The 23,441-nt window shown below is 46.1% G+C and overlaps 1 protein-coding gene across 4 annotated transcripts in view; it reads right to left on the reverse strand.

The window, feature by feature from the left end:
• LOC141127896 (interleukin-1 receptor-like 1) overlaps positions 1-23,441 on the reverse strand; it is a 58,187-nt gene that overhangs the window by 21,013 nt on the left and 13,733 nt on the right. For 3 of the 4 annotated variants that reach the window (XM_073614764.1, XM_073614762.1, XM_073614765.1), the window contains exons 3-4: positions 13,770-13,835; positions 2,260-2,291 (exon numbers count right to left, since the gene is read on the reverse strand). In XM_073614764.1, coding sequence (XP_073470865.1) covers positions 2,260-2,291; positions 13,770-13,835 — 98 coding nt within the window. The remainder of the gene's footprint in view (positions 1-2,259; positions 2,292-13,769; positions 13,836-23,441) is intronic. The other variant, XM_073614763.1, reaches the window with a different exon arrangement.

Below are 23,441 nucleotides of genomic sequence, written 5' to 3' on the forward strand. Positions count from 1 at the left end.
ATCTCCCTCTCATGAATACTTTATGAGTCTCCCACAGAATAGTTGGCGCGATAGTCTCTATGTTATTCTCCTTAAAAAATAGGTTCAAATCTTTTTCCAAATCTTCCAAAACATCATGATCATGTAAAAGTGATTCATCCACCCTCCAGGACCTCTGCCTTTCCGGTATATCCTCTAAATCCAAGCTTACAAGTACCGGGGCATGGTCCTAGAAGGTGATCGATTCCACCTCCGCCTTTAATAGGCCTTCTAAAAGCTGGTGATCTAGGAAGACATAATCAATTCTCGAGTATGAAGAATGAACTTGAGAATAATAAGTAAAGTCCCTCCCCCTAGGATGCATAATTCTCCACACCTCTATTAATTGCTGCTGATATAAGTTTTGCTTGACAGCTTTTAGGTTTTTCCCCTCTGAGCGCAAGGAGATAGGTTGAGTATCCAGGGTCAGGTCCAACACAAAATTAAAGTCTCCAGCCATAATAACTTTCCCCTCCTTAAAATTTTCTAACTTGTTCAATATCTTTCTTAAAAAAAGACAAGGCTGAATATTGGGGCAGTAGATATTAGCAAATGTGTACTCTTTATTAAACAGGGATTCCTTAATAAATAGGTACCTTCCTTCGGAGTCAGACTCCATCGCTTTTAAAATAAATGTTGTATTTCTGTCAAAACCTATTGCTATTCCTTTGGATCTCTTATTAGGAGAGTAACCATGGAACCAAACGGGAAAACCCACTGAGCTCAATCCAACCCTAGAAGACCACTTAAGATGAGTCTCCTGCAAAAAAAAATGTTTGATGACCAACTTTTCAGTTCCTGCATTATTTGATATCTTTTATTAGGGCTGTTTAAACCTCTCAGGTTATAGGTATCTTTAAGGGCATCCTCTTTAAGATATACGAATCAAAAAGAATCAAGAGGTAATTAACCATAAGAGAAAAATGTAATTCTTCCCCTTTGTTTAGGATGATCCATTTAACTAACAGCAAAAAACATAAAGCCCACCAACACCCCCCCCCCCATCTTTTTTACCCCATTCAGACTTTCTTATACCATGCCCCCCTCCTCCCTCCCAACCTCTACATTAAATATCAATAAAATAACCCTCTGGTCTGTCGCCTAGATTATAGGCACCCAGCCCTAATGGCCTCCCTTGGGGGGTTTTATATGCCCGCGTGGGCCCCCAGTCCTCATTCCCTAGCGAAAAATGGTTCTGAGGGCACAGGTAGGCATCGCCAAACCCCCGGGTACCCCTGAGTGAATCTCCCTTCCTTGCCAACCCTTACCCACCTAACCACAAGCTGCATTGCTTAACTGTTGCTACCCGTTTTGTTTCTATTATTAGGGCTCTATACTTTATTCCATGACTGATCCTTTAACTTCCCCCATTCTGGGATTTTTTTTCCCAGTTTTCCAAGTTGACCAGTGGCAAATCTAGTTTGCTGCAAAATTCTTTCAAATCTTCTGGGAAGCGCAATGTAGCTGAAATCCCTTTAATTTTTTGCAATTAAAAAAGCGGGAAAGCCCCATCTATAGGAGATATTTTTCTCCTGTAGCTGGATTATCAAGGGTTTCAACGCCCTCCTTCGAGCTACAAAGAAGAAAACTAATGCGCAAAACCAAGGCGAGCAAAAGGAGCTAAAAAGGACTAAGGAGCCGCCACACATACCACAGTGTTCCCACACAGAAAAACAATAATGTAAATAGAGATATGTGGCGCTAACTCAAAGTGCATAAATGTGATGAAATAAATATAATCCAATTCTTCAAGTAAAGTGCATATGCGTAAAGAGCAAAATCACATAAATAAAGTGACTAAACATCCATTAAATTCATAAGAAGTGACATTGGATAAATAACAGTGAAAATTCATGAAATATGACATCAAATAAATAAATAAACAAATCCAATTGAAGGTGAATAAATCCAAAAATAGTCTAAAAGTGCATCAAGATGAAAAAAATTCACAAATTTAGAAAAAATTGAAAAAAATCGCATGAGATAAAAAAAGTCGCATGCAATAACAAAAATCGCATACAGTGCAAAAAAGTGCAGAAACGCTATAAAAATAGACGCAAGTCAATACAATTAATGTAGTACAGTTCCAACGTGAACAAAGTGAGTCTTCATAAAACAGTTTGTGCAAAAAATGAAATTGAGATGAGATGAAAAAAGTGCAAGTGCAAACGATGATAGGTCACAGATTCTTCTTAATAACCGTACTCCGTGGTGGGCCACACATTTCTCCCAGCCTCTCACCTCTAGCAAAGACCCCTAGGGTCAAGTCGAGCCTGCAATCAGGAAGTGGATGAAACACCATCAATCGATCAGTCTCCTCCGATCGTCACAGGTCTGGCAAATCTCCAAATGGAAGGCCTCAAGTTCAGCAAGTTGGGTGGAGGCATGCAATAGAAAGGAGTATCCCCATTGTGCAGTATTCAAAACAGGTTTATTCAAAACAACATAGTAACTTACATGTACAGCATAAAATGAACAGCACAGATCCCAGTACTTCCGGTCTCGGCCGGAAATGATGACACCGAGACCAGAAGTACTGGGATCTGTGCTGTTCATTTTGTGGCTATGCGACTGTGCAAGTGTAGCGCTTACCCCTGAAGGAGCGGCTGATTAATTGTTATATCCGTAATTCACGTTTACCACCTAACCCATTGCAGCCCATAAAATCAGAAACAGTCCATGTTGCATTTTTCTCTTGCTTTATTAAGTAACATGAACTGGGATAGGAGAAGGGTTTCTTTTGAGATGCTCTTTTGTTTCTTTATCAACTTTTCACTGTCTCTCATACAAGAACCTAGAATCATTGCGGATAATAAGAAATCACTTTATGCGATTTCTTCATTCAGGGAAGATGGAAGTAGATTTGATAGAGAATAATCGATAAAGAGTCACTCTGCATAACTTCTTCATCTGCAGAACTTTTCAAGAACAGTCTGTATCTCTATATGTGTGCTTGCAGCTTTACTGCTTCCTTTTTACCACTACTTCCCATCTGCATGGTACTTCCAAGTTGAGCTAAAGAAAAGTCACTCTGAATAACTCCTCCCGCTTGACTGATTGGAATCCTGGGGCATTGCTGAACCCAAAGTCACAGGCCATCACCGCCTGTCTCACTGACTTGCATACCAACATCCCTCAGCCTCTGGCAGTACCCTTCCCTTGGACTTTCACTCACGTGATCAATAGTCCATGTACCACTCATAAACGATCGATCGCCCAGTTTCCTTACACTTTGTTGCTACTTCTTCCGCAATGATTCTTTGTTCCCTTTTCTCCTTCCTGGCACGCTCCCTTCCCCGCAGGGGCGGCCAACGACACCAGCGACTACATGCTGTACGGTGTAATCTACTCCTCTACGGATGCCGGTTCCCCACCCTCCTCGCAGGGGGGGAGCTCCGTTGGCTCCCTGGAGGGGGAACCTCTCCCCTCCGGGAACCAGGCTGGCTTCTCCACGCTCGACAGGAAACTAACTCCCGGACCATGTGACCAGGCTTTTATATGAGAGTCCCGGGGCATTGCCAAACAAATTAATGATTGGCCGCGACTCGCACACAAACTACCTGCCACTCAAATCCCAAATAAACAAACAGGCCTGCTATAATGGCACAAGCCTGCCTAAATTTACCTGAAACTATAACCTAGCAAAAAGGTCACATACTTAAAAGTAAGTGCCCGTGGGGGGCGCTCGTGAGCAGCGAACGAAGATGGCCGCATCCTAGCCTCGCTTCTCACCGCCAGGACACATCGGCCCCATAAAAAGCCAAGTAAGAGGGAATCCCCGTCCCCCACTACCTCCCGCTGACTCCCGCAGCTGCCGTGCATCCAGCGACACGAACGGCGATGCTCACGCGAGCATCCAGCTCACGATCTGCGGACCGCACACTGCCTGGGGCCTCCCCGCCGGACGCCATGTTTGAAGCCCCGGCCTCAAGTCTGGACCCCTTCTCCCAGCTTACAGCCGAGGATTTGGATCGGTCTCCCGCTGTCGGCGGGGACCCGCTCCAGCTGCCGTCACTGCGGGATGCTGATCTGCTCTCCCGCTTCAAGACCATGTTGCAGGCAGAACTGTCAGCCGCAACCACCAAGCTGGCCACCCACCTCACTAAAGAAATCAGGGAGCTCGGCTCCCGCACCAATGACCTAGAGGACAAGATGGATGCCGCTGCTACTGTCCTAGAAAACCACGAGCAGGACATTTCTGACATTAAGAAAGAACTGGATGTAGCCCTACTACGCCTGGAGGATTTTGAGAACAGGGCCCGCAGAGGTAATCTGCGCCTGCGGGGCATCCCCGAAACGGTCATGGACCTCACCTCCACTGCCACGGCCCTGTTCCAGGAGCTTGTCCCAGCCATCCCCATTGACAGGCTGGAATTTGACCGCATCCATCGGTCACTCGGCCCCAAGAAATCAGAGGGACCACCCCGCGACATCATCATAAAGTTCACTTATTACCGCACTAAGGAAACCCTCCTTCGCGCGGCCCGGGACAAGCCCAACCTCACGTTCCAGGGATACCACTACCAACTTTTTACAGATCTCTCCCAGTCCACGATTGTGAAAAGGAGACAGATGAAGCCTTACACCTCAGCTCTTCAATCGCACCAAATTCGGTACCGCTGGGGCTTCCCCTTCAAGCTATCCTTTTCATACAATGGTCGCAGTCACACGCTGACCTCGCCAGACGAAGCACAGTCCGTCCTGGACTCTCTCCATCTGCTACCATCTGGTAAAAACACCCGAAGCCCAACTGGATCAACCCCCCCTCAGCTTTCCACTAACCTCCCGAGTCGCACATGGGAAAAGGTCAAAGGGCCGAGACGCCCTCCCCCTCCCGCTCCATCTATGGCTGGCTCTCAACGATCTGATCCAGATTGACCCTTGAAACCGTGAGTCCTGTTTTCCCCTTTGGTCCTCAGGACCCTTCTGTATTTCACCAACCATCTCCCGTAGATGATGGTTGGATTGGATCCCCCCTCGATGACTTTCCCCATTCACACATACCCAATGATGGCCGTGCTTGGATTGGGTCATATGCCTTCCTCCCCACCCCCAGCCCGCCTTGACCCAACCGGTTGGTGCATGTTGTGATGTCGCCCCCTCACCACCCTTCTATATGACTGCCCTATATCTCTCCCACACACCCTGGCTGGAAGTCTCTAAACCATTTCACCTGCTTTGGCACCCTGTCAGACTCAATTGTGCCGCTCCAGGATTTTCCGAGCGTATTGGTATATTCCAAACCATACAACACCTGACTCTTACTACTTCTCACCACCTCCTCAAGAGCTCCACTCTGGACTTCCATGTTGCATTAACATCATAGGCTCCATCGCATCCAGAACCCCACTGTCTTATTTGAACTTATAAATTTTTTTTTTTTTTTTTTTTTCTCCATCCCTGCCCTTCTCTCCTCCCTCCCCCGCTCCTTTTACCCCTCCCCCTCTCTCCCTCCCCTCTCCCCTCACCCTCCCTCTTCCCTTCCCTTCCCTTTCCCTGCCCCTCATGGTCCTGACCCTCCCTTCCCTACCTCTTGTACGCTCCTGTCTGATCTTTAACCAATGATGCCTAGGTCCCTATTTATCCTATCGGGGGTCTCCGGGGGCCCTCCCTCCGCTAGCGATAGTGGTTGGTGACCGGCCCTGGGAGGCTTTCCGGTGGACCCTATAACTGAGCCCCCTGGCCAGGAGGCTGGGGGTTAGCCAGTCTGTATGATATGCACCGCTAATGTTATTTGCGAGTTATGTTTAACACTGTTTTCGAGTAATACTGGATTATATGTTTAAGTACTGCTAAATTGCTGTGACTCATCTCCAGGTTGCTAATTAATGTCCAGCCTCTTTTATTAGTTTACTTGGGCCCTCTGGGGCCCGCTTCCTGGTGGTGCTTGCGCCTGGTGGCGAGATTCAGGGGGCCCCTTGATGGACTTTGTACCTGACAGTCCGGGCTGGCTAGCTGGAGTTCGGTCTGACTAAATGGTCCGAGCATCAGAAGTTACACATCCCATTTGTGTTCTTTATTGTTATATAATAATTCTGTGTTTAAAGCTCTCTTGGCAACCCCTCATTGCAATTTATCCTTGGGTTGGTTGTTAGCACCAGTAATCTTGCCCTAACCCTTAGTTACACCCTCCCCCCCTTTCCTTTTTAAGGGAAATTTATTTATTTATTTATTTATTTTCTTTTTTTCTCCCCTTCCTGAGGCTGACTCGGCCAGTGTTCCCCTCCCCCCCCCCCCCCTCTTCCCGGCACCCCCCTCTTCTTGCTAAACTTTGAGCTGCCGAGACTTAAAATGGCCATGTGTCCGGCGGTCGAGCCCCCCCGCCTTACACGTCTCGCCGAAGACGTGGTTTACGCCCAACGTGGCGCATCTAGTACGTTTGTACTGTTTTTGTATTTTTGTTTTTATGTTTCTTTTTTCCTTCCCCCATCCTACCCTTTCTCTCTTGTCTTGCACCTTTCCCTGTCTCTCTTTTCTCTTCTTCCCCCAGGCTGGAAATCTGCAAATGTCGCTGGCAGGGATCCCTACCGACCTGATCTGCAGCTGCTGGACACCACCACGTAAGCTAACCTTCATCTCCTCACAATGACCCAATCTCCGTTGAAGTTTTATTCACATAATATCCATGGTTTTAATTCTCCAATAAAACGATCCAAGGTATTTCACCACCTAAAATCTAGTGGCATTGACGTAGTATGCTTGCAAGAGACCAGGTTTTCCTCCTCTTCTGCCCCGAAATTTATCTCCTCTCACTTCCCTACATTCTATCTGGCTTCTGCCCCCGAAAAGCAGAGGGGGGTTCTCATTGCCTTCAGACGCAATCTCCTATTCTCATGCTCCAAGGAAATTGCGGACCCAACTGGTAGATACCTATTACTCCAGGGCACGTTAAATGGCCAAAATGTAACCTTGGTTGGGTACTATGCCCCGAACCGATTCCAACATAAATTTTTCTCCCACCTTCTCAAGGTCGTGTCCCAGCACAGCTCCGGGACCCTCATCTTGATGGGTGACACGAACGTAACCCTGGACTCCTCGATGGACAGGAAATACCCATCAGGATCCCCCCCCTCTCATGATTTAGTTGTAGAGGAGCAGATGAGATCCCTTATACAATCCCATGGCTTAATAGATGCATGGCGGGAGCTCCACCCCCGTGACCGCGATTTCACTTACTACTCTAGCCCGCACGACAGCTTTTGTAGGATCGACCACGTCTTCATTCCTCTACACCACATCTCCAATGTCCATAAAATTACGATCCCCCCTTCTGTGTGGTCGGATCATGACCCTATCATTTTTTTGTTCACTTTCTCAGGCCTGACACGCCCTACCTTCCAATGGCGATTAAACGACTCACTCCTTACATCACAAGACGCCCTTCTTGAAATCCATACGCGACTCCAAACTTTCTTCAAAGAAAATGTGGGCTCTGTGTCTTCGCCCATCTCTCTTTGGGAGGCCCACAAGGCTACCATGAGAGGCCATTGTATACAACTGGCATCCTCCCGCAAACGCCATAGGGAAAAGCGGACCCGGGAACTTACAGTTCTTTTGGCCTCCGCTGATGCAGAGTGGAAATCCCACCCCACGCTAGCAAATAAGAAAGCTAGGGACACCCTTGCAACCGAATTAGACTTGTTGGCCTCCGACCAAACCGAGAAGGCCCTACGGTGGGCTAAACATAAATTTTATTCTTGCGCGAATAAACCGGGCGCAATGCTGGCTAAGAAACTCAATGCTACATCTCGCAGCCATAAACCTATCCGCCTCCGTACTGCTAACGGAGACCTCACTTCAGATCCGAGCAAAGTCACTGCAGCCCTGGCAGATTTCCTAGCCTCACTTTATAGCAAACCCACCCCCTTTCCTCTTAACCTCGCGGACGATTTCTTCCGCGATCTTCATCTTCCGCCTCTCTCCTCAGAAGCCTGCGCGACTCTTAATGCTGACATTACCGAACTGGAGGTGGCTCAGGCCATCAAGGGTATTCGTGTTTCGAAGGCCCCGGGCCCAGATGGCTTCACCGGACTATATTACCGTAAGCTTTCTCCCCTCTTGCTCCCCCATCTGACGGCCTATTTCAACTGCATGAAGCAAGGAGCGCTGCCCTCCCCGGACACATTACGAGCTCACATTTCCATGATTCCTAAGACCACAGAGGAGGCGCACGAACCCCAGGCGTTTCGCCCAATCTCTCTGTTGAATGAGGATGTGAAGCTCTTGGGGAAAATCCTAAGCTTTCGCATTAACAAATACTTGCGCTCCTTGGTTCATAGAGACCAAGTGGGCTTTGTACCTGGCCGTCAGGCGGGGGACAATGTCCGGAAAGTTGTTCACCTGATCACCTTATTGCAGCAACGCAAAATCCCCGGCTTTCTCCTCTCTCTTGACCTTTATAAAGCTTTCGATACCCTCTCATGGGACTATCTCCGTTACGTGCTACAACGTTGGGGCTTTGGTGACTCAATCCTATCGTGGCTGACGGCCCTTTACTCAACCCCCTCTGCCTCGGTCCGCTACGCTGGTTGCCTCTCGCCCTCTTTTCCTATCTCTAGAGGAACGAGGCAGGGCTGCCCTCTATCTCCGGTCCTTTTTGTCCTTGCCCTTGAGCCGCTAGCTATTGCCCTTAGGGCAGACCCTAATATCACGGGCATCCCTTATGCAGGTGACAATTATAAACTGAATATGTTCGCTGACGATGCCCTCCTAACTCTCACCAACCCCATCGTCACCCTACCAAATCTCCAGGCCCTTCTAACCCGATTTTCATCTATCTCTGGCCTCCGTATTAACCCACACAAAACTACCGCCCTGAACGTCACTCTCCCAGGCCCCCTAGTCTTACATCTCCAATCCTCCTTCCCTTACCGATGGGCAAGTTCCTCCCTGGACTACTTGGGCGTTAAGTTGACCCCTTCTTACGCCTCCCTTTTCTCCGCCAACTATTACCCACTCTTGCGTACCATCACGGCCCTCATGGCTTCGTGGCGATTTCCCACCTTATCCTGGATCGGTCGTATCCATGCGGTCAAGATGACCATTCTCCCAAAGATTCTTTACTTCTTTCGAACCCTTCCTGTCCGAGTCCCTGCCTTCTTTCTGCGGCTACTACAGAACAGACTTCTCTCCTTTATCTGGGCACACAAACGCCCCAGAGTTTCCCGCTCCACTCTCTATGCTCATAGGTTACGGGGTGGACTAGGCGTTCCGGACGTTGCAAAGTACTACCAAGCAGCCCAAATTTCCCAACTCACCATGCTCCACGCGACCTCTGATATCCCCCTATGGGTTCTCCTGGAGGTACCCAATTGCGCGCCTGTCCCTATCTCGGCCTTATTGTGGCTACCCCCTAAAATGCGACCGCCTTCTGCTAGCCCTCTCATGACGCACAGTCTGAAATTGTGGGACTCGATTCGATACTCAGGCAAACTTATGTCCCCATTCGTACCGCTGCTCCCCCTCTTGAATAACCCTATGTTCCCACCGGGCCTAGAACAACCCTATATTTTTTCGTGGTGGCCTGCACATGGGTTCTCCCTGGTTCGTCACTTTCTTCGTACCCGCGCCTTCCCTGCGTGGTCCTCGTTTCAAGAGACCCATGATGCTCCACCTGCTGAACTTTTCCGCTACATCCAACTGCGACACTGGATAACTTCCCTCCGGCGCCTAGGCTCCTTCCCATATCAAATGACTGCCTTTGAGCAATTCTGCCAACAATGCCCGGGTGCTCGCGGCACCATTTCCATGATATACTCCTTACTAACTGCTGGCAACACTTCCACTACCCTTTCCTATGTGCTTAAATGGGAACGCGATTTATCCCCCATAGATCTAGCAGATTGGAGTAAAGCCTGGTCCAGTATAGCAAAATGCTCATTTAACACTGCCACGTTGGAGGCGGCCTATAAGGTCCTCCTGCGCTGGTACTGGGTTCCAGCCCGCATCGCCAAATCAAACCCATCTTGCAATGATAGATGCTTCCGAGGTTGTGGTCAAAGAGGAGATGAACTGCACACATGGTGGTCTTGCCCTCGTCTTGTAGGCTTCTGGTCAAGGGTCTTTGGTCTACTTTCCTCCCTATTTCATGTCCACTTCCGCAAAGACCCCAAATTTGCATTACTTCATTGCCCGCTCCCGGGCCTTTTCTCCCATCAACAGAAACTAGCTACATACTTATTTATCGCCGCCAAACGAACAATAGCGAGGGCTTGGAAAAAACCCTCTGTCTCATTCGCAGAGGTGAAGACTTCATTGACGACCCTCATGATTCACGAGAAAATGTCCAGCATCCTTCACGACTCCCATGCAAAATTTATTAAGGTATGGGCCCCGTGGTGGTCCTACACACTCCCCAACCTAAATCCAACTAGCCTAGGTTTGTAAATTCATTTTGAACTAACCTCCAGCCTGGGGGACCCCCTTCCCCCCTCCTCCCATTTCCTCTCTTCCTGGGCCCTTCGCCCGACGTTCTACCCTACACTTACCCAGGCCCCCTCCCCCCCGTAATAGTATACGTGTTCTTCCCTTCTTCTCCTTCCCCCTTCTTTCCCCCTTCTCTTTTCTCCTTTTTTTTTTTTTTTCTTTTTTTTTTTTTTTTTCTTTTCTCTCCTCGTGTTTGTCTGTCACCCTCTTCCCTGATTTGCAGACAACTCTGCTCACCCTTGTCTGCCTCAGCCCCTGGGCCCCATGGCCTGGACAGAGCGCACTGACCTCCGGCCCTGACTGGTAGGTCAACGTCAGTTGATATAATACACCCTTAAAATATGTTTCATTATGTACCGTTATGTAAACCTCTTCTTTATGTTTTTGTACATATCCCCTGCGTGGGAATTCGTTATCTGGGGTTTTTCCCTTCTTTTTTTTTCAATAAAAACATTGTACCAGAAAAGTAAGTGCCCGCTACACAAGTAAAAGCGGAGAAATATATGCAAACAGGTTTAAATAAATAAATAAATAAAGGGGGGGGGAGCAAACATTCCACAGATGCAAACTTATAAGCCCAGGCAAGCTGAAGCAGGCTAAAGCAGCTGAAACAATCCTCCAATGAACTATAGAGAGCATTTCCCTCTCGCTTCCTCAGCCAGAGAAAAAAAAGATTGCAAGCTCCTCTCCAAACAATTTCCATAGTCAAAAACAGTCCTTGTTGATTAGTAATTATTTTTCCTCATTTGCTTCCTCATTAGATCATACAGGTAATAAAAAAGAATGCATGTACAAACAGCCGATAAATGCACAGGTAGGAATACAGGCAGACAGATATTTAATTTTTACTACTTTTATAGTAGTTATCCCGGGAGACACATTTAGTGTATATGTTCTTAAACATATATGTCCTCCACTTTATCCTTGAGGGACACCGCTCTCACTACTCCTTATGGACCCCCGTTTTCCGGAACCACCTCAATAGCCTTCAGGGTAGTGTTCGGTAGTCTTCGTGAGGTGTCACGGAACAAACTGTCACACCGAGCTTACTCGTTCGTTGATCACTCCCCCACTGATCGTCAACGTCCCAGCATCTCCTCCGGCCGTCCTACTCTCTCCGCTCACCGCTCAGACATTTTCTTCCTCACCTCTCACGCTGTGGACAAGCAGCTGCAGCCTCCAGACCCTTTTCCACCTTACTCCTCACGCCAGCTCAGCCATACGAAGGCACGCTACGAGTCGCTCTGCTCAGGAACCAGGTGGAAATCATCAAGCGGCAGGGGTCCGGAATTCCAGCGGTAAGCAGGCACTCAGCGGGGGATAATAAGTTGCCACAAACAGGATGCAAATCCAGGGGTAAAAGCCGGCTTCACCAAGAAAGTTTTACCTCTCCTAACATGTTTGCTAAGGGGAACACCTGGAGCTCGCAGCTACACGCTGCTACTTGGCGCCATGTTGTAACTCCGCCCCCATCGATATTTCTAATGTAACCCACTCCAGAATATGTGTCTCTAGTGGAGAAGATATTTAAGATACACTCACCTTTTGTTAGGTACAGCTATGACTAAAGTCAACCTATGCCCAGATCATGCACACTCATTTATTTACAAATTCTTTTCAAGTGGAAAAAGCATTTTAAAATAAGAGCTTATCATCTCTGTATCCAAAAGCATTGTGGAAAAATGAATTTTCAAAGTTAACAAAACAGTATTGAAATCTTCGATTTTTTTTTTTTATGGAGAGTAGATCTTGGCAGGCTACCATACCTTTAATGTAAGCAACCAAGGTGTGTTTTTACACTATTAAAAATGGATGGAAACCAACTTTAGAGTCTTGGCTGTGATCTTTTAGGATCTTTGAGAACAAATAACTTCACATTAAAAGCAGCTACAAAGGTAAACAAGGTCTTGTTTTCAAGGTTCTTTCCTGGTGCCTCCATGGCAGCATACTGATGATAGAGCTCCTCCTCGACTCCTCCCTCAGGACTAGTGAATAGCATAAATTAAAGGCATAGTTCCTCCCCCGATATCCTCACGACTGTTGAATTCGTAAGGAGGGCAGTTCAGGCTGCAATGTCCTTTTCTTATTAAACTTTTATTGTTAAGCATTATCCCACCCATGTCAGCTAGTTATTTATCACCAGTATTCTGCCATGGAGGCACCAGGAAAACAGAAAATTGTATCATACTTACCGTAATTTTCCTTTCCTGGTGCCTATTCATGGTAGCATATGCTCCCACCCTCGGTATTCTATTTTACGGAGAATATTGGGGGAGGAACTATGCCTTTAATTTATGCTATTCACTAGTCCTGAGGGAGGAGTCGAGGCGGAGCTCTATCACCAGTATGCTGCCATGGATAGGCACCAGGAAAGGAAAATTATGGTAAGTATGATACAATTTTCCGTTTTACTGCTTGTTACGAATATATAAGAATCAATAGTCTAGACACAGGTGCACTTTTGGGCTGAGTTTAGATGAAATGTGTAAGTTGAATATTTTTAAACTAAATACTGTACTTCATGTTCTACTTTTTTATGAAATAAAGGAAGAGTTGATGGACAATTATTGTCAGCACATTTTTTTAATTTAGTAGGCAGCTAATGCAAGTTATATTTTAAGATATTAAGATATTTTACAATATTGATACCGAAATACATGGAAATGTGCATAGGCGTGCGCAGCCTATTGCATAAGCTCCAACACATATGCGTTTGACATATTTACCGGCCTCTTCCTCGCTCTCCATCCTGAAACAATGGGAAGAAGGGGGAGCAAGGGAGCACATGGGAGACCCAGGCAACAGAAGGAAGAGGATCAGGGAAATGAGGGGTGGCGGGGGTGGCATATATTAGTACCAATCCCCTATATTTTCCTCCTGTGGCAGCTGAATGTTGACAAAAGGGAGAGGAGAAGTCTACTTTCAGCTGCTGCAGGAGGAAAATACAGATCGGTTCCACTAAATTCCACCCACGCCACTTCTCCTGTCCAGGTTCTGAGGGTCAGCAAGGAAGGGTTGTGGTTTACCTGTCACCTGCCACCATTGACAGGTTGCCAACCCCAAGATTAGGGTGTGCCCAGGCACACCTGGCACACCCCTTGCGCACGCCTATGTAAATGTGTATTATATGCAATTACTGCCAAAATACAAAATATACAAAAAATAAAAAAAGACACAACAGGTAAGGGGGCAGGGGGCAATACTGGGTGTACACCTTCAGTGTTGAAGCTTTTTTATCAGGAGCGTTCACACAGGCAAGACACTTCTTTACCAGTTTGGTAATAGATATAATTTTCAGTGCAGAAGACTTTTTTAGTGGATCTTACCTAGTAGCACTGGAAGCGTTATATTTTTCTTTGGCTCCGTAATCATGGGAAACATGTTTGTACTGGCTGGAATAAAAATGGCATTTCTGGTTTTATTACACTGTAAAATAAGTATTTTAGTATATTTAAAAGGCAGACAGTGAGGTATATGCATGATATGTCTACAGTAACCTTTATAAACTGTAACCAAGTGTACCATTTGTTGAAAGAAAAGCATCTATTGTTTTTTAAGTCCATGTGCTGTTTTAAAACAGTGCTGGTTTAGCAAATTTTTGTCTCATATTATAAATGAATACAAATACAAATAATTGACACCCAGCCTTATCATCACTGATGGGTTATGACAGGATTTAGTGATGGAACCAATGGCTGTCAGCATTTGGACTTGTAATGCTGCTATAAAGCACTTAATATGAGAGCTCCTTAGCTGCAAACTGCAACACACATGTGTTTTTTGTGTTTATTAGGTGAATACATATAATATATATAATATATATATATAACTGTGACAGTACAGTGAGCGGTGAGCTGGGATGTCGTCCAGGATTGTCAACCAGGCAGGTTGAGGGGCTCCAGGACGATAAATAGTTTTGGAGGAAACTGTGGGGGTTATTTACTAAAGGCAAAGCGACTTTGCACTACAAGTGCACTTGAAAGTGCAATCGCTGTAGATCCCAGTAGATCTGAGGGGAAGCTCTGGAATGAAGGGAAGCTCTGCAGAATTTATCATCCAATCATGTACAAGCAAAAATGCTGTTTTTTATTTTCCTTGCATGTCCCCCTTAGATCTACATGATTGCACTTCCAAGTGCACTTGCTGTGCACTTGACCAGTAAAGTGGATTTACCTTCAGTAAATAACCCCCTGTGTGTCAGTTTTCTCTGAGGTTTGTAAAGTCCAGTTGGGGACCTGGAGCCTGGAGATTTTGCAGCTATCTGTGTGGGAGGAAATCTCCAATCCTGGGACCAGGATTTAGGACTAGCCGGCACACTGATTGTTCAGGTGTGTGTGGGCCAGATAGTAGAGTCATGACTAGTGTAGTCCAAATGTTACCTTCATTGCATTTCCATAATTCCCCCTTATATACTCCACCTCTTAACTCAAAACCCCACCTTAAATGATGAGACCACACCTTTTATTTTGGAGTAATATGGCCACAACAGCCCTTTATTATAAAACAACAACTCCAAAATAAATCACTACAATAAATAACCAATAAATAACCAATAACAAAAACAATAACATATTAATAACGTAAACGGTTAACCTCAGTCTGATGGTCTCTGACGGTGACCCCCCTTTCCAATATATATATATATAAATATATATAACTATGTATAACCATGGATAACCAACGCACTGCGGGACTTTTCAAACTAATAGGCCTCCAGCTGTAGCCGCTCGGAGACAACCGTTTTCCCGCAGTGCCACCAAAACCAGTATTCCCTCCACCGTTCAGGAATACACCGGAGGGGAACATGCTAATGATGAGCCCCCCACCCGTTTAAATCCATCCGTTTTACCGCCCCCGTCAAAGACCACCAGAAGAAAATACCGCCCCACCCCAATCGTAGTCACCTCAGCTGTCATGACGACCTGTTCATTCCTGAAAACAGAAAATACACACAAACAACTACACACAACACATTACATTTCTTCCCTGTCAATTAAAGGGAGGGAGGGTGGGAAAACTGCCTCCTCTGTTAAATTCTTCCTCACACTGACCTCTCTACTCCTCCCCCCCCTTAGCTACCAAGTTAACTTTCTTACCTCCCCTTTCTCCCATAATACCTTTCTACCTACTCTTTTAACCCCTTCAGTGTCTCCATTAGACACACTGTCATGTCCGGCCCTACACTACCCCTCCTTCTAGTCAGTTTCATTCCGGGCCTCACTTGACTAGTGTAGTCCAAATGATACCTTCATTGCATTTCCATAATTCCCCCTTATATACTCCACCTCTTAACTCAAAACCCCACCTTAAATGATGAGACCACACCTTTTATTTTGGAGTAATATGGCCACAACAGCCCTTTTTTATAAAACAACAACTCCAAAATAAATCACTCCAATAAATAACCAATAAATAACCAATAACAAAAACAATAACATATTAATAATGTAAACGATTAACCTCAGTCTGATGGTCTCTGACGGTGACCCCCCTTTCCAAAATATATATATATAAATATATATAACTATGTATAACCATGGATAACCAACGCACTGCAGGACTTTTCAAACTAATAGGCCTCCAGCTGTAGCCGCTCGGAGACAACCGTTTTCCCGCAGCGCCACCAAAACCAGTATTCCCTCCACCGTTCAGGAATACACCGGAGGGGAAAATGCTAATGATGAGCCCCCCACCCCTTTAAATCCATCTGTTTTACCGCCCCGTCAAAGACCACCAGAAGAAAATACCGCCACAGCCCGAAAGCGTGACCACCTTACGTTTGAGGGCACCTCCACACCCTCAGGGCCTGCTGTATCCCCTCCTGCAAACCCAGGGACCATAGATCAATCCCCACGTCGGAGAGATGAACCCCATCCCTCCTAAGGTACAAACCCACATTCGTCTCCAGCTCTCGATGCCGAATGACAATACCACCTTGCTGTCTGACGAATCGCCCCAACCACTTTATTAATTATGATGCGCGTTTTATTAATGCTCGCCACTGATCTAGCCCAACGCCTATTTGTTCTGGCCACTATGTCAGACCAAAATATGAGGGTGGCTGGAAATGTTTCCCGCAACTGCATAAAGTCTGCTTTGATGTCCGCCATCAGATCCCTGACCGACCGGACACCCAAGTCATTCCCTCCTGCGTGAATCACCAAAACGTCAGGGGGCCTATCCAACCTCACATACCTCTCCACCTCTCCCATTACTCTACCCCATAACATTCCTGGTCTACCTAACCAGCGTATGTACGCCACCTTTCTGGAAATCCCCAGCTGTCTGCCGTCCGGACGCATGTCACCTCTCCTGGCCCCCCAGCAAACATAGGAGTGACCTACGATCCAGACCAGGCGCACAGGGTTTCCATCTGTAATGCAAACAAAACACAAGAAAGCGGCACCCACTGACTCTGAACCTTACCCACTAACCAACTATACAAAACAACACCAACCCCTTGAACAACAGTACGCTATTATATGTATTAAGTTATTCCGTCACCAAGTTAGGTCTTACATAAGACCGAAATCTCTTAGACTCCCACCTCCCGAGTCTGCGCACCGCCACCTCGTCCAAACAGCATCTGGCGGCTTCTGTAGCTGCCCCTATGCGGAAGGAATGTGAAGCATAGTCCGACCCCACTAAACCAGCCCTTGTTAGACATTTTCGAAAAATCGTTATAAATTGAAAACGAGACAGATAAGACCCATCCTCATGTCTCAGGAACGGACCCGCCCCCTTACACCTGATTGACCTAAATGCCCTTACCGCCTCAACTGGGCATACCCTGGATCCAGGCAACTCAAACAGGGACACATCCACCCCTTTACCTTGCTGGTCAGTTTTGGACCTCCGCAAACGTAAACATACCCTATCCACCTTCAATCTCACATCTTGATCCAACAACCCGCCCCCAACCTGTTTTGACGGGCTAACCAATTCCCCTACACGAAAAGCCCCATAAAAAGCCAGTGAAAACGCCACCGTGAACAATCTGATTTCATAATGCGATAAACAAATAAACCTCAACATGTCACATATGGAAACCAGGTTCGAGAAAGTGACAGGCCGTCTCACATCACATTTTTTATGTTGTTTCCTATAGCCTTTTAAAGCCTGCCGAACCCAAAAATCCTTGGACCAATCATCACCCCCCATTTAATTTAAACAAAAACGACAATCCTGCCAATTTTCGGTCAATCGAAGACGCTGCGCACCCCCTTTCCATATTCCTAGGTACACAAAAGGCCTATTTCTCTGTTCACAAATCTGTCTAAATCTGTGTAAGACCCCTTTCACACTGGGGCGCTTTGCAAGTGCTATAACGCTAAAAATAGCGCCTGCAAAGCGCCCTGAAAGAGCCGCTGCTGTCTCTCCAATGTGAAAGCCCCGAGGGCATGACGCTAAAAAAAGTCCTGCTAGCAGCATCTTTGGAGCGGTGAAATCAATGGGGCAGCACGGCTATACCGCCGGCATAGCGCTGCTGCAACAGCGCTTTGCGGTGGTTTTAACCCTTTCTCGGCCGCTAGCGGGGGGGGTAAATGCGCCCCGCTAGCGGCCGCATAGCGCCACGAAATTGACGATAAAGGGCCGCTAAAAATAGTGTGAAAGGGGCCTTAGTGAGCACTTCTCCTTTGCCAAGATCATCCACCTCACAGGTGTGGCATATCAAGATGCTGAATAGACAGCATGATTATTGCACAGGTGTGCCTTAGGCTGGCCACAATAAAAGGCCACTCTACAGTAAAATGTACAGTTTTATCACACAGCACAATGCCACAGATGTCACAATTTCTGAGGGAACGTGCAATTGGCATGCTGACTGCAGGAATGTCCACCAGAGCTGTTGCCCTTGAGTTGAATGTTCATTTCTCTACCATAAGCCGTCTCCAAAGGTGTTTCAGAGAATTTGGCAGTACATCCAACCGGCCTCACAACCGCAGACCACTTGTAACCACCCCAGCCCAGAACCTCCACATCCAGCATCTTCACCTCCAAGATCTAGAAGGAACCTCATGTAAATGGGATTTTAAGGGCAAAATTACTAGCAGAAAATTATACTAAAAAATATAAATTTTATTTTACAAAAATAAAATTGGAAATTTTCTAAGTTTTCAATGTATTTCAGCACAGGCTTCATATGCATGTTATGAGATATATGTATACCTATATCATATTTTGTACCTTTCAGAAATGGCAAAAAATTATCCCCGAAGAAGATTGCATAGATTAACAGTTTCGAAACGCGTTGGATTTGATTTTTTGTCATCACTGTAATACACTACATATTGTGTTGTTTATACACATGTTTCTTGTATCAAATTGTTTTTAACCTTTTTTGTAAAATAACATTTATATTTTTTAGTATAATTTTCTGCTAGTAATTTTGCCCTTAAAATCCCATTTACATGAGGTTCCTTCTATATTATTTAGGGATGGTGGCAATTTTTCACACCAACTTCTACGAGTCCGTTTATTTTCTTCACCTCCAAGATCATCTGAGACCAGCCACCCGGACAGCTGCTGCAACAATCGGTTTGCATAACCAAAGAATTTCTGCACAAACTGTCAGAAACCATCTCAGGGAAGCTCATCTGCATGCTCGTCATCCTGATCGGGGTTTCGACTTGACTAGAGTTCGTTGTAACGTAACCGACTTGAGTGGGCAAATGCTCACATTTGATGGCATTTGACACTTTGGAGAGGTGTTCTCTTCATGGATGAATCCTAATTTTCACTGTACAGGGCAGATGGTAGACAGCGTGTATGGCGTCGTGTGGTTGAGCGGTTTGCTGATGTCAATGTGGTGGATCGAGTGGCCCATGGTGGCGGTGGGGTTATGGTATGGGCAGGCGTATGCTATGGACAACGAACATAGGTGCATTTTATTGATGGAATTTTGAATGCACAGAGATACCGTGACAAGGTCCTGAGGCCCATTGTTGTGCCATTTATCCATGACCATCACTTCATGTTGCAGCATGATAATGCACGGCCCCATGTTGCAAGGATCTGTACACAATACCTGGAAGCTGAAAACATCCCAGTTCTTGCAAGGCCAGCATGCTTCCTGGACATGTCACCTATTGAGAATGTTTGGAATGCTCTGCATCGGCGTTTACGACAGCGTGTTCCAGTTCCTGCCAATATCCAGCAACTTCGCACAGCCATTGAAGAGGAATGGACCAACATTCCACAGGCCACAATCAACAACCTGATCAACTCTATGCGAAGGAGATGTGCTGCAGTGCGTGAGGCAAATGGTGGTCACACCAGATACTGAGTGGTTTTCGAACCCCCCAATGTAAGCAGTAGGCAGGGAAACAGCAATACATTGATCTTTTTAGTGATTAAGTGTACATAGGGATGTGTCAGCACAAATCTGACCATTCGAGGACAAGCAGACTGTGCTCCAATCACAGCTAGAAAACCGACCACACTAGGGTGAATGAGCTTCCATGCCTGGCACATTGAATTGAAATAGGAAAGCAGGGGGACTGGCAGGATCACCGGGTATTTCATATAAAGTAAGCAATGCAAAGAGAACAGGATACTTTTTTTTTGTATTTAGTACCACAGGTACTTATCAGAAATAAATAAATAAATTAATCATTTTAAAACCTTCATTCAAATGGGTATTTGTTGTTTACATAAAATAAACAGAAAATATAGTGTTTATTTATAGCTCAAACTTTCTCCTCTACATGTATCTACATTTATATGCTTTTAGACACATTTACATCTAATCTGCCTCACTGACTGGACCTGGACCAGTTCACACTGCTGCGAATTCTATTGCGAATTTGAGCCGTTGCGAACGCTCAAATTCATTTAAATAACATAGTTTTCCATTAGTGCCGTTCACATCAATGCATTGCGAAACTAAGCTGCGTACAAAAAGGGTCCTGTGTGAGTTTGATCCGTGTGAGATGCGAATTCAATGCAATATTTGCCATAGAATTGCAGTAGATTCACCAGAACACATAAAGGATTTGCAGCAAAAATTTGCAACGCAATCGGATCAAATTCGCACAAAATTTGCACCGCAGCAGTGTGAACCAGCCCTTAATGCAATTTAACTGAATGCACTTAAAGCGGAGCTCCAGCCCCCCTACCAAAAAATTTTAAGTCAGCAACTACAAATACTGTGGCTGTTGACTTTTAATATTAGGACACTTACCTGTCCAGGGATCCCATGATGTCAGCAAACTAGACGATTTTTCAATTGGCTCTCGGGTGCTGCCACCACATTACATGTAGGGAAACCGGCAGTAAAGCCTTGCGGCTTCACAGCCGGTTCACTACTGCACATGCGCGAATCGAACTGTGCTTTCTGAATGGCCCAGCGCTGGTGGAAGGAGGGGGGGGCCAACTTCCGGGGGACCTCACCGTGGCGAGGTCTCCTGGAAGTGGGGACGGGTACCTGTCAAAAACAGGTATCCCCCCCCAAAAAAAGAGGCGCCAAATATGGCAACGGTGGGGGGGGGAGCAAACAAGCAGAGCTTCTCCTTTTGGATGGAACTCTGCTTTAAATGCAAGTTAACATGCAGAGTGAATTAAACTATTTAAAATTATTACCTTAATTAATATGTATTTAGAAATGTCCTATAAACACAAATAAACACATTTATGTAGTTGCCCATTTCAGTGAGGCCTAAATCAGTCAATGGATAAATATTAAACTAAAAATCTCTCATCCTTCTTCAATATCCAGTTCCCAGCAAAACATTGGATGCTTTGGATGACAGTTGCATTTTAGAATTTTAGCAATTGCAAGCCTGTAATAATATAGCCGTGGTGCTAATTTGTGTTCACCCAAATCCAGCCTAATCTTATCTTATTGTTCTGCTAATGATTTATGCAAACAGATTTGTTTTTCCTGTGCACACTGCAATTAATTCTGTAAAGGGGAACAAAGTTCTCCTAAATGAAAGGGTCCATATTAGGGATGTGCCCGATGTTCGAGTCGAACTTACATTTTTTTAAACGGACGTTTTTTCGGTAGCAGTGATTTTTTTAATGCTTAAAATGAAACGATAAAAATGAAATATTCCTTTAAACATTGTGCCTGGGGGTGTCTATAGTATGCCTGTAAAGTGGCACATTTTTTCTGTATTTAGAACAATACCACAGCAAAATTACATTTCTAAAGGAAAAATTGTCATTTAAAACTGATTGTGGCTGTAATGAATTGTCGGGTCTCGGCAATATAGATACAGATAATTGAAAAAAAGAGCATGGGATCCCCCATCCATTACCAGGCCCTTTGGGTCTGGTGTGAATATTAAGGGGAACCCCGAATCAAAATTAGAAAAAAAATTGCATGGGGGTCCCCCTAAAATTCATACCAGGCCCTTCAGGTCTGATATGGAAATTAAGGGGAACCCTGCGCCAATTTTTTTTAAAAAATGGCGTGGGGTCCCCCCCAAAATCCATACAAGACCCTTATCTGAGCACACAACCTGGCAGGCCTCAGGAAGAGAGGGGGGACGAGAGAGCATGCCCCCTCCTGAACCATACCAGGCCACATGCCCTCAACATGGGGGGGGTGCTTTGGGGTAGCCCGAAGCACCTTGTCCCCATGTTGATGGGGACAAGGGCATCATCCCCACAACCCTTGCCTAGTGGTTGTGGGGGTCTGCAGGCGGGGGCTTATCGGAATCTGGAAGCCCCCTTTAACAAGGGGACCCCCATATCCCGGCCTCCCCCTTTGTGAATTGGTAACGAGGTACAAATGTACCCCTATCATTTCACAAAAAAGTGTCAAAATGGTAAAAAAGACAAGAGACAGCTTGGGACAAGTCCTTTATTAAAAAAATTAAAAAATAAAAATGTCCCACAGTGTAAGTTCACGCCGCCCGACGGACCGAAAAAGAAAAAAAAAAGCCGCAACCGACCCGCCTCCATGGGAGGCTCCCGCTGTCTGACGCATCTTCGCTGTGACAGCTCTTATATAACTGAGGGTGGGGCCACCCGGTGATGTAACCAGGTGACCCCGCCCCCCAGGGCACCACGGGGCACCACGGGGGACAGGCCCCTCAGTGATGTAAACGGGTGACCCCGTCCCCTTTAGTGCCACAGGGAAGCCCCGCCCTCAGTTATATAAGAGCTGTCACAGCGAAGACACGGCAGAGGCGGATCGATTGTGGCTTTTTTTTTTTTTTTTTCCGGTCCGTTGGGCGGCGTGAACTTACAACGTGAGACATTTTTATTTTTTAATAAAGGACTTGTCCTAGGCTGTCTCTTGTCTTTTTTACCATTTTAAAACTTTTCTTGTGAAATGGTAGGGGTACGTTTGTACCCCGTTACCAATTCACACAGGGGGGAGGCCAGAATCTGGGGGTCCTCTTGTTAAAGTGGGCTTCCAGATTCCAATAAGCCCTCCTCCCACAGACCCCCACAACCACCTGGCAAGGGTTTTGGGGATGAGGCCCTTGTCCCCATTAACATGGGGACAAGGTGCTTTGGGGGGCTACCCCAAAGCACCCTCCCCATGTTGACAGGATGTGGCCTGGTATCGTTCAGGAGGGGGGGCACTCTCTTGTCCCCTCCTCTTTTCCTGCGGCCTGCCAGGTTGCGTGCTCAGATTGGCGCAGGGTTCCCCTTAATTTCCATATCAGACCCGAAGGGCCTTGGTGTGGATTTTAGGGGGACCCCCACGCAATTTTTTTTTACATTTTGGTTCGGGGTTCCCCTTAATATTCATACCAGACCCAAAGACCCTGGTAATGGACTGGGGGGATCCCATGCATTTTTTTTTTCAATTAGTTTTATCCATAGGCCCCTGGATGATGTGACTCTATCACGAAACGCCACATAGGGCAGAGCGACATGTTCTCGTCACCTCCCATTGCTGCTGTTGTTTCCAGTAGGACGTGCTGTCTGTGAGCTTCCGGCCGGCGTTTCAGACTACACTACATGCCTACTATTGTCTACTAACATGTGAGTTTAACCTTTTACTTATCCAATAAAGTCAATGATTTTACACTATATGG

The sequence above is a fragment of the Aquarana catesbeiana genome, linkage group LG02 (genome assembly GCF_042186555.1).
Source record: "Aquarana catesbeiana isolate 2022-GZ linkage group LG02, ASM4218655v1, whole genome shotgun sequence".
Classification (NCBI taxonomy): Eukaryota; Metazoa; Chordata; class Amphibia; order Anura; family Ranidae; genus Aquarana; species Aquarana catesbeiana.